Source organism: Henckelia pumila, unplaced genomic scaffold, assembly GCF_033568475.1.
Source record: "Henckelia pumila isolate YLH828 unplaced genomic scaffold, ASM3356847v2 CTG_674:::fragment_3, whole genome shotgun sequence".
Classification (NCBI taxonomy): Eukaryota; Viridiplantae; Streptophyta; class Magnoliopsida; order Lamiales; family Gesneriaceae; genus Henckelia; species Henckelia pumila.
In genome coordinates, this window is record NW_027331881.1 from 93,497 (window position 1) to 106,137 (window position 12,641).

The following is a 12,641-nucleotide window of genomic DNA, read 5'->3' on the forward strand; positions in this document are numbered from 1 at the left end:
AATTGACTCACAAATATCACCCTGAATGCGTTCAAGAAATATGGGTGATTCTGTTTGAATTTTAGCTGGCGATGATATTATAATAAGTTTTCCAAGAGAACATGCTTTACATTGAAACTTATTATTCTGAAAGATCTTCTGGTCTTTCAATGGATGACCATGCGTATTTTCAATAATTTTTCGCATCATTATTGAACCAGGATGTCCCAATCGATCATGAAAATTGGTTAATATTGAAGAACTATTAACCACCATATTTGATTCGATTAAACTTATATGTGTATAATGCAATCCAGTCGGAAGCATTGATAATTTTTCAACCACATATTTCTTTCCTGGTTTATACGTGGTAAAACACATATATTTCTGATTTCCATCAGTTATCGTCTCAGTATCATACCCATGAGAATATATGTCATTAAAACTCAACAAATTTCCTTTTGATCCTGGTGAATATAAAACATCATTTATCAAAAATTTTGTACCATTAGGTAACAAAAAATGTGCTTTTCCACAACCTTCAATCAAGTCTACAGGACCTGATATTATATTCACCATTGTTTTTGTTGGTTTTAATTCCAAGAAATATCTTTTATCTCGGAGAATAGTGTGCGTTGTACCACTATCGGGTATACAAACTTTCGTGAGATTATTTTCTTGTTTAGCTTTGCTCATACCATTTTCCATTTTGAACTTCAAAAGAAAGTATGCAATAAAGAAAATCAAGGATAATATATATATATATATATATATATATATATGCAAAATATAGCATGTTTCATAAGAATGTATTAAAAGTATAGCATGTTACATTTCAGTCCCACCAATATATTAATCAATGTTCTCAAAATCATTTGAAAAATCGGCAGCATTGAAATAAGTTGAACCACTTAAATGGTTACTGTTTTCAACAAAATTGGTCTCTTTTTCTTTTCCCTTTATCGATACTTTAAAGAGCTTACATAAGTGCTCAGGGGTACGTGACCAATGTCTTGGAGTGCCACATTTATAACAAGCACTCTCATATCTTTTTGAGTGATTTTTATTTTTACTCATATTTTCATGCTGCCTTTTTGGGTGGTTCGTGACGTTCTTTTGAGATTAGTTATTGAAGTAACTCTCTCGATTATTTTCATATCCACGGCCGTGACCACGACCGCGATCATTTCTACGTCCACGTTTATGACCACATCCTCGACCTCGACCAAAATCTAGTTTATGCCTTTGATTTTGATTTTTATTTTTACTTACGACATTTGTTTCTGGAAATGCCGTAGATACATCGGGTCGGGATTGATGATTTCTCATTAACAATTTTTTGTTCTTTTCTAGTGATATCGAGAGCAACGAATTTAAACTTTGCCAAATTTGACATGGTGGTACTAGAAAAATAATAATGCATTTTATTAGTTAATTTCCATTAATATGACAATACAAAATAATGGATAAATGACGAGTACAAGTATGTTTAAAAATAGATGAAAAGTGTGCGGTGGATAATCGCCGGTGAGTACAAGACTTGTGAGCATGATGATCATAATCATTATGAAAAATAGCCTTAGAAATGTCATCATCTTCATCTTCGAAAAAAAAACCGAGGAGAAAATATTTTGAAAGAAAGAATGAATTTTGGTGTTATTGAAAATGAGTTTGAGTGAACATATTTATAGGCAAAAAACTAGCCGTTTTGTTACCGTTTGTGACCGTTGGAGGCAAGAAAAAAAATCGAGTATGTGTTGAATAAAAAATCGTGATAATCATAATTAAATAATTATGTATATCATATCACATTATTATAAGTTCGGTGTCATAGACATCCTTTTATATAATAATATGAGATTATACGAATATGATTAGTATATAATACACAGTAATATATATCATATCACGTTATTATAAGATCAGTGTCATAGACAACCTTTTATATAATAACATTAAATTATATATTAATACAGTTAGTATATATACATAATAAATATATATCATATCACGTTATTATAAGGTGAGTGTCATAGACAACCTTTTATATAATAACATGAAATTATATATTAATATAGTTAGTATATATATATATATAATAAATATATATCATATCACGTTATTTTAAGATCGGTGTCATAGACAGCCTTTTATATAATAACATGAAATTATATATTAATATATATATATATATATATATAATAAATATATATCATATCACGTTATTATAAGATCGGTGTCATAGACAGCCTTTTATATAATAATATGAAATTATATATTAATATATATACATAAAAAATATATAAACAATAAAATAAATATACTTACTTTTTGAATATTTTTTGTCTTTTTTTTGTGTTTTGGAGCGTCGGAAATTATAGAAAACCTTCGAGCGATCGTGCTGATAACGTGTTGTGAAAAAGTAAACATTAATCACAAATGAAGACATATTTATAGATCCATATTTGAGATTAGTCCAAAAATTAATATATCATCATCTAAATCATCACACACTAATTTTCAACATTTTACAACTCAATATTTAACATTCAATATTCAACAATAATAAAATAATATATTTTCAACACTAATAATGTTATTACTGACAATAGTAGTGTTTTTTTTTTGTTTCGTACTTGTCAAGTCACTTCACTTCAACATTATTCTTCATCGTTGTTGTTTTTTTTTTTGTTTTTGTTTTTGTTTTTTATCATCATTAACAATTGATGATATTTTCGTAAACAAAAATTATGTGAGACAGTCTCATGATTAATATTATGTGACAAATATTTTAATTAAGTCATTTATGATAAAATATTATTTTTTTTTTCAAAAATTGCTTCTTATTATAAATATGAACATTGTTGAATCTTCTCACGAGTCACGCGTAAAAATCATTAAGACTTTTTCATAAGAAACATGTGGGTCCAATTTTTAAGATCTTATTTATGGTATATTGCAATATTCAAGAGTTGTAGAGTAGTAATTATTTTGATAGTCCTTCACTCGTCTTTATTAGTAATTTGATTCACCAATAATAATTACTCGTGCCGTTTTACCAAAAAAAATCCCAAATTTCCCAATACAATTTGATTAAATCAAAATAATTTAGTGTGAAGAACCAAATAAATTATTTCAATAATCTATGTAGTTCTTGGAAAAACTTATTTTTAAGTGTTTTCAAACTATAACATACAATTTACATACATTTTATTGGCTTGAAGCTTGAAATAACTTTAAATATAAATAGCGGTCGAGGGCTCAAAATCAACATGGAAATTAAAGAGTGGGCATTTAGCTGACAGAAAATGATATAAATTCTACTAAGAAAATTTATTATAGTAAAGTGAAAAAAGAATGAAAATATTGTTTTTTGCTCATCCGAATTAAAATTTTATTCAGTTTTTCACCCCCACCTGATTTTGAAACTCGTTGAGTTATTTAAGAATGTATGCAATTTGACTTCTAGCATCATGTAATCTTCCAACTAGTTAAAACATTAATTTTAAAAAAAAATTGACCCCGAAAGAAACCAATTCCACATAAGTCAGAGGCTCATTGACTCATGCGAAGGTTAAATCGAGAGACGTGCACAAACGGCAAAGACCTAAAGGAGGAAGCAACATGACCCAACCCCCAGAGCATACCCCACAATATTTCAGCAGGAAATATCGATCAAGCAACGCTGGGAAATCTCTTCACATGTCACCTCAGATCTTACCAACTCGCCTATGCCTTGTGAGCTAAAACATTAATTTTACTTGGGTAGTGTGTGAGAATATTTATAGAAAACACTTTTGAATTTTTTCTTATAATGTACTTCCTACAAACATTCCCAAACACTACCTTGTTCAATCGAGCAGGACAACTACATAGAAACACAACATGGGATTCATGGCTCATGTCGCAACATCCACGAGCCCTTCAACACATTATCGTAAATTCAATCCATGACCAATTACAACATTATTTAAGCAATCACAACATCTAATCAATTCTACCAAATATAAATACACAAAAATTATTGATCGACCATCACACACTACGGTGATGTTTGGAAGAATTTCTTAGAAGCACTTCTCAGCTTTTTCGTTAACAAAAATTTGAAATTTTGTGAAATTTTGTTAACGAAAATTTGAAATTTTGTGAAATTTTGTTAACGAAAAGCTGAGAAATGCTTCCTAAAAGATCTCCCAAACACTACCTAAAGCTCCTTCCAAAAAAAAAAATAAAAATAAAAACAAAAATAAAAATGAAGAAGAAGAAGATCCACACACTTGAGCACGGGAAACCAGTAATTTTAGGCCACTTTCAGAAGTTACCGTTCGAATAACCATTGGTCGTTTGAAGAGCTTCGGAAGGTCCAGTGCTAGTTTTGCTGATGATCCCTTTCCCGAAATATTCTGCAATCACTGAAAATCCATCCTTTGAAGTTTTGACTTGCTGAAAGAAACGATCTTGGTTTTTCGAGTTCTGCTCCAAGCTCCTCTTCATGTCTAAAACGGCTCGGTATTCAGGAGCGCACTCGGGGCATTCTTTTTCATTGTCACCTAAGCAATGCTGGTGGAATGAGTGCATGCACATGAAGTGGACTGCAGGAAGGTCTAGGGTAAAAGTGCAGGCTGTGCACTTGCTAAGCTGAAAGATTCTTGCGTTTGTTCTGAGATCATGGACTTCTTTTCTCATCAACGATGTTTCCTCCTGCAGATTCAATCAAGATTGAGCACGTATCTTCTTCCAAGTTCCAATGTATAACAAATTTGAACTTCCTCGCAAGAAAAATAACATAAACAACAACTGCAGAGTGCATGGGAGCACAGACAAGTGAACAGACAATAATTATATCAGTAACAATCATCTGATTTAAAGGTTGACAAAATATAGATCATCCTGGCTTTGAAGTTTAAGGACAAGAGTGGTTCCGTTTGTAACTGAAAAGTCAGTTTCATACTTATGGACAGCGTTTCCTGTTTGAGAGTGTAAGATTGAGCACCTACAATTGTACCAAAAATTGTGGCTAGTGGTACCATTACAGACTTCAGATCTTTTAAATTGTAAATCAGACCAAATGCTATAGTTGGACCGTTGTTGCCACATACATAGCCATACAAAACAGCAGAATAAATTTTCTACCTGACCAAAAAAAGAGATCTTCCAAACATGTAAAATAAGGGATTTGATTAGTATTCTAGAAATTCTTCAACCCCAACAAGGACCAACTCTGGAAAATGAACTGAAAAGAAAATCTTCCTGGCCCAGAGTGAATGATTTCTAACATAGCAAAATAGTTATTTATAATGCTTTAGCTGCATTTAGGTATTTAGGGTAAGAAGGAAAACACAAGTTAATGTGGTAAAAATAACCTCTAGTCCTTCTGTAATTATTGGGTTCTTCTCATCTCGAATCAGTCTACACCTCATGGAGCTCTACGTAAAATTGGTGACATCCTGATCCAGGATTCATGATCTATGGGCTCATCCATATAACTATCCGAAAAAACAAGGACTCAATATATATCCTTCAACTATGCAGTCATTCTTTATTAATGATTTCACTTGTTACGTATGTTTAATATTTATTAACAAATTTCCTTCTAATAAAAAAAGACAATATCATGTAAAGACAACCTGATACTTCTCAATAGCGGTCCGATTTTCATCAATCAGCTTCGACTCATGTTCCAGCTTTCGAGCTACATAATCTTTAATTACAGAAAGAGTGAGGCATGGATTTCTGGACAAGGTTTGGATAACTATAATAGGAGGCAGGATGTCATCCCTTTCGATATATGTCAAAACTTCTTTAACTTCTTTGGAGCAATCTTCACCAAGTTCACCAAAATACTTCAATAAATCTGCCCAAAGAGATGGGTCACCACCCTTGTCCAAATTTCCTAGTCTCTTGCAGCATGCAATTAAGCCCTCGTGATCATGCGCTTGCATATAGCAGGAAATCACTTCTTTATATAATTTCAACTTCTCATAAATATACAAGAGCCCTTCTTTAAAAGAGTTCATTTCACAAAGAATAATTGCGAGACCAAAATCATACAGCGGTTGCTCCTGTTCAGATGGCCATGCACTTTTAAGCAAGAGTAGCCCCTTTTGTTGCCTATCATGGAGATCTTTATCCTCGTCTACAGAGTTCTGACTCAAAGTTATCCTTCCGTTTGAAGCAACGTTTGAAATTGCAGGTGCATGTGACACTCTACCCGTTCTATGATCACTCTTCTCACTTATGGCAGTTTCTGAAAGATATGGAAATTCCAAAACTCGACTTAAGTATAACTCCAACAGGGTATTGTGGATTTCCACTTGAGCAGGTGAATCCTTCACTTTGTCGGTATATTTTTCAAGAAATTCCAAAAGAGACTGTGGGTGATGCACAAAAATGTTGAGAAAATCAACAGGAGATGGCAGCATGGATAAAAAGGTACCATTTGAGAAACCCCTCTTGGTTAGTTCCCCCTCTTCGGTGCAAAGTCTCATCAGTATTTCATTTGTTTCCCTTGGCTTGTGCTCTATAAGAATTTTTCCATACTCTTTAACAGTGACCCCAGCTTGACTTGGTTCAAGGCTATTTATATATTGCAGAGCTTCATCATACCTACCTAGGTCCTCGAGTAAAATTTTAAGGTACCATTCATGTCTTTCAGCCTTCTTGGCTACATACATAGCATGCTCATGGTAATTGGCTGCACGACAGACCCGTATAGCAGTTTCCACGTCAAATTTATGTTCCCCTGCACCATCCTCACTTTTAATGAATATATTCAACTTCTCGACATCTTTCAGTTTTGTGTAACAGTTTAGCAAGAGAGTAGTATGATCTTTGGAAGCAAGGCCTTTTTCATGTAACTTTTCCAAGTAACTAGTCAGGTTGTAGATCCTCTGAGCATCCAAAAACTTCTGTATGACAAACGAAGGTTCAAGATGCCCAATAGTAAGGATATACTGAGTCATCGCTTCATCATACTCTTGTTTTCCATATAAATGATCACCATATTTTCTCAGCACTTCAGCAGTTGCCACAACATCAGCTTGCTGGCTCTGGACAAGATTAATAGCTACAGTGTAAAGATTTTTCTTGAAAAGCAAATCCAGCTTGCTCTCCATATCCTTTTCGATGATAAAAAGAGCTGATTTGTCTGCCATTACGAGTACTATACTACCCCATTCACACAGCATGTGAGACACATCTTGAACTACTATGCTGTGAGCTATTAAGTGGTTCTTCAAATCATAGATGTTAAAAGTATTCTTACCAGTTCTATGATCTGTGATAACACATAAAAGGTAACCACGAAACCAACCAAGTAGCTTTTTCTCTCCCTCAAAAGCCCAACAAGGGCCTCGACCATCAACTTCATAAAAATAGACAGCTTCATGCCTGCCGATGATTAATTCCTGATTCCAACAAAATGACAAAACATTTTTATTCTACTACAACCATAAGCATTCTTGGATGAATACAGCTTTAAAAAAGATTCAATAGACAATGATATTAATTTTACCTACCGAGCGATCACTCAATGCTACACCAATAGTTGACGATCCAATGTGATCAAGAGTTTGCCTGATGGGTGGCTGAGTTTGCAAATTAAACAAACTCACTGAACTTGGAGTGACAGCAAATAGTTGAAATGCTTGACCATCCACTCGGAATCCCAATCCCGTAATAGAAAATTGTTTTTTGTCAAAATGACCGCTATCTACCTCGAGCTTGAACCGCTTAATGCGTTCACGGGCAAAGTCACCCTGGATGCAATAAATAGAACCGTTGTCTAATCCAAGGGCAATGAATATGATAGGTGGAGTTTCCTCAAAAACCAAAAAGGAGGTGATCTGTAAAATAGCAAATAATGGCATTTCAGTTGTTAATCGCTCAAAGAATTCCTGACTAGCAATGAACATTTGATATACTGTACCTGTGCTTCAGGAAATTGGTTGGTAAATATCCGCAGAATTTGGACACAATCAAAACTGGGTGAACTGGGCCCCTCTTCTGCACTTTTATCGAGTTCAAAAACTTTTAGGCATGTAACTGATTGTTGTGGTGGTATTTGTTCCTCCTCTCCAACTGTCACTAAGATGTTCCTTTGCTGATTCACGCACAGTGACAAAATTTAGATTTACAGTGAAATCAAGAAGATGGATTAAAACTCAAGAAGCATAAACAAAGAAAGACCGTCGGATAAGCCTCAAGACTCAAGCTTTGGTCTTCTGTATCAATCCGCATGTTAATGAGAAATATCACTCTTACATGCATTGCATACACACTCAGACATTAACTAAAAAGACAAAAAAAATACGAACTTGGACCAAGTAGACAGAATTTTGCATATGAAGTTTCTTGATAACACGTTCCTCATTACTCTCCCAAGCTCAAAGTCAACTCGAAAATCCAGGATGACTAATTTTCCATCAGATTACCAGTTTCCCCTCAAATTAATGAAATCCCATAATCATCAATTTCACAACCAAAAAACTCAGCAACGATCAATTGGAATGAATGAATATCAATTTTTTTTGAAAAAAATAAAATAAAACCCCAATACCTTAAGTTGCTGGAGGAAGAGAACAGAGGACGAGTGAGCTTGAAAGGAGTATTGAAGCTGGAGGCCGCGATCGAGCAGCGAAACGGTGCCGTTGTCGGAACCCAATACAATTTTACCTCTACCGCTGGAGCAGCACTGAATTCCGCCCTCAACTTCGTCTGGAATCCGGCTTTTCTTCTCCTCGAAGAATTCGAATTTCCTCCATTGATACATGATTCTTTCTCCTCAATTTCACCGTCGAAAATCAATCAGAAAGCATACAAATATCGATACATGTACCGTACGGATCTATGGATATGATTCACATGGTAGCGGCAGCGATCGCAGACAGATGTCATTCGCGCCGGTGAGAAGAGAACGTGGCCAAAGACCGACTGTAGAGCATCGGCTTTAAAAATTTATTTAATAGATCAAATCATCGTTCTTTATATAATAAACTTTAGTTCGAAATTTACTCTTCTTCTGAATTGAAATATAAAGAAAACACTAAAATTTATTCTGGACTTCTGGTACATATAAAATGTCAAATTAATATTGAAAATTGTTTAATTGATATATGATCAGATGATAAGGTTAATTTTAACATTTATTTAAATTATTTTGAAGTTCAATATTTTTGTTAAATACACATTTGATTTTTCAAAATTATTTTATTTATTACAAATATAAGCATAAATTTATATTTATTTAAAATTTATATTATAATAAAAACATCGTATTCATTGTATGAAATATTATAATTATTAATTAATATATATATATATATATATATATATATATTTATAGTTTTTTTCACCTGTCCATCTACCATGTCCACCAATTTGGTGGGCATGGTAGATGAACAGCTGAAAGAAACTCTATATATATATCAACATAAATGTTAAAACTAACGGAATTTATCCGCTTACCTCTTCAACCGATCAACCTATCTTCATCAATTTCATTCTTGACCAACTCCCTCGGTTCTCATGTCTTGTGGTGGCCCATCAGTTGCGACGGTGTCTTTCCATTGCCGACGATGCCCCTATTCCAGCAGCTTGGGGTTTGTGCACTACTTCCAGCAACTAGGCGATTCACGCATGAACTTGTGTTATTGAGGAAACATTTCCATCGGTGGTGTTTGGGTACACTGTGTTGGTTTACCATATTTTTTTCAATTTTCGACATCAAGTGTAGATTGAACCATTTTGGGAGAAAAAATGATTGAGACAAATTAAATTAAACATAACAAATGACTTCAACCTTAGATAAAAACTGGCGATTGTACACACGTGTTGCATGTTTAATATAGTATATAAATAGTTTGAAAGGATTATCGAGTACCGTAATGGTTTATTTCTGGTCGTACAGTTCGCAAATGGTATCCAAAATCTTCAGCAAATATCAAATGAATTTTACTGAATATCATGAAATAATCTATCTTTTTTTGCGTTGTGGTGGTGATAGTTTGTTAATATTATTTTCTACCCTTTGGATTTGGAAGAATGTTAATTAAAAATGAAAGTTGGTTCTTCCTGATCGTTCCTTTTTTATTTAAGTATTTAAGTTTCCCATAATTTGAAGGCGATAAATTTAGTATTCAACAATTCCAAGTCAAAATAAATATTCAACAATTCCAAGTGAAAATATGTAATAATCACAACTTAGAATTGAGAGAATTTATGGTAAAAGAGTGGATCTTGTTCAACTTTCGGAGTTACGAAGGGGCAAACAAAATCATCAATAGGCTACTACTATAATTAGGGCTGGGTACGGTACGGTATACCATATCAAAATACGTTATCGTATATCGTACCGTACCATATCGATCTGAAGAATTTCATACCGGTACCGAATTTTCGGTATAGAGAATTTTTATACCGAATACCGTACCGGATATACAAAAAATTTGGTATACCGACAAATTTCGGTATACCGAAAAAAAACTCGGTATACCTACCGTGAAAAATTTTAAAAAAAAATTAATTCGGTATATTCGGTATACCGAAATAAAAAAATTTATATACCGTTACCGATACCGAAAATTTTTATCGTACCGAAATTTTTGGTATACCGATTTTTCGATATATTCGGTAAATTTTTCGATACGATATGACGATATTTTCGGCATTTCGGTATTTTTCCCAAGCCCTAACCATAATACTTTATTTTTCATAAAAATATATAAACCTAGTCAAATTAAAATTGGATTATTAGATATAATGCAAATATATTACTAGAGAATGATTTTTTTTGACGTGGGAACTCGCAACCGTTATTTTTCGGTGCCCTCTGGATAAACTCTCGAACTAACACAATAGCCTGCAAACTAGGCTAGTCAGTTAAACCACACTAGACAAGCCCTATGTGATAGGCTAGTCTATGAAACCTATACAAACCCTATGTGATAGGCTAGTCTATGAAAGTGTTGGCAGAAAGAATCGAACTCCTGATCTACTTGTTAGCTCGGTGGGTTTAATCCTTTTTTGAGGACAGATGTAATCCTTTTTGACATGCGGGGTTTGATGCTTTTGTTAGACAATCATTTATAATTATGTTTGTCTGTCTTTAACTTATAATTTAAATTACTAATGATTCTTGTCCTTTTCAACTCATTCGTAATTTTTTTAAAACAACTCATTTCACTGGGCACAAGGGCATAAAATTATATGCAACTGATTTATGGATAGAGCCATTTTAATTTTTGAAAAGTCATATGTGAATATTTTTACACTGGTTGTTGATGAAAATGTAGAAATTAATTTAAAATTTTTATGATTTTTTATAGTTATTTATAATTGTTTTTATTGTTGAATGTTGAATATTGAGTTGTAAAATGTGGAAAATTAGTGTGTGATGATGTAGATGATGATGTATTTATTTTTGGACTAATCTCAAATGTGGATCTATAAATAGGTCTTCATTTGTGATGAAAAATACAATTGAGTTGAGAGAAAAATATTATAAAGTGTAGAGTTTGATATATTTAGAGTTTTAGAGTTTTTATTTTTACCATAAATTTTTACTTTTTCACAACACGTTATCAGCACGATCGCTCGAAGGTTTTCTATATTTTCCGATGCTCCAAAATACAAGAAGAAGTCAAAAATATTCAACAAGTAAGAATTTTTATTTTACTGTTTATATATTTTTATTGTGTATATATTAATATATAATATCATGTTATGAAAAAAAAATAAGTTTTTTTTCAAAACTTGTTATAAATCCTGGGAGGATGTTAAGACGACATCCCACACTTCCGGTAAGGGATACGACAAGTATAAAAGCCTCTAAGATTTTTAAACAATAACGTGATATATATTTATTATGTATATATATTAACTATATTAATATATAATTTCATGTTATTATATAAAAGGTTGTCTATGACACTGACCTTATAATAACGTGATATGATATATATTATTGTGTATTTATATACTAACCATATTTGTATAATCTCATGTTATTATATAAAAGGTTGTCTACGACATCGATCTTATAATAATGTGATATGATATACTATACCTGACTTTATACTAACTATATTGGTATAATTTCACAACATTATATAAAAGGCTGTCTACGACACTGACCTTATAATAATGTGATATGATATACATAATTATTTAATTATGATTATCATTATATGCATTGCATCATTATCAAAAATTTTTATTCAACACATACTCGATTTTTTCTTATCCCCAACGGTCACAAACGGTCATAAACGGCTAGTTTTTTGCCTATATATATGATCACTCAAACTTATTTTCTATCACACCAAAACTCACTCCTTTTCTAAATTATTTATCCTCGGTTTTTTCGAAGATGGAGATGATGGCATTTATAAGGCTATTTTTCATAACGATTATGATCATCATGCTCACGAGTCTTGTACTCACCAGCGATTTTTCACCACATACTTTTTATCTATTTGTATACGCACTTGTAATTTTTATTTTTCCATTATTTTGTATTGTCATATTAATGGAAATTAACTAATAAAATGCATTGTTATTTTTCTAGTACCACCATGTCAAACTTGACAAAACTTGAATTCGTTGCATTCGATATCACTGAAAAAAATTATATGTCATGGACTCTTGATGTTGAGATGCATCTT

The 12,641-nt window shown here is 32.6% G+C and overlaps 1 protein-coding gene across 2 annotated transcripts; it reads right to left on the minus strand.

Moving 5' to 3' along the window:
* Positions 1-3,857: 3,857 nt before the first annotated feature.
* Positions 3,858-8,941, minus strand: LOC140873582 (vacuolar protein-sorting-associated protein 11 homolog). Of its 2 annotated transcripts, XR_012148081.1 has the most exons (6): positions 8,537-8,941; positions 7,907-8,080; positions 7,497-7,823; positions 5,607-7,385; positions 4,184-4,680; positions 3,860-4,021 (listed from the first exon to the last, which is right to left on the minus strand). XR_012148081.1 is itself a non-coding variant. In XM_073276763.1 (5 exons), the coding sequence occupies exons 1-5, from the start codon at positions 8,747-8,749 to the stop codon at positions 4,291-4,293; spliced, it is 2,883 nt and encodes a 960-aa protein (XP_073132864.1). In that variant the 5' UTR covers positions 8,750-8,941; the 3' UTR covers positions 3,858-4,290. The 2 variants fall into 2 exon arrangements, 1 of the variants encoding a protein (XP_073132864.1); XM_073276763.1 differs by having other exon boundaries at positions 3,858-4,680.
* Positions 8,942-12,641: the final 3,700 nt, after the last annotated feature.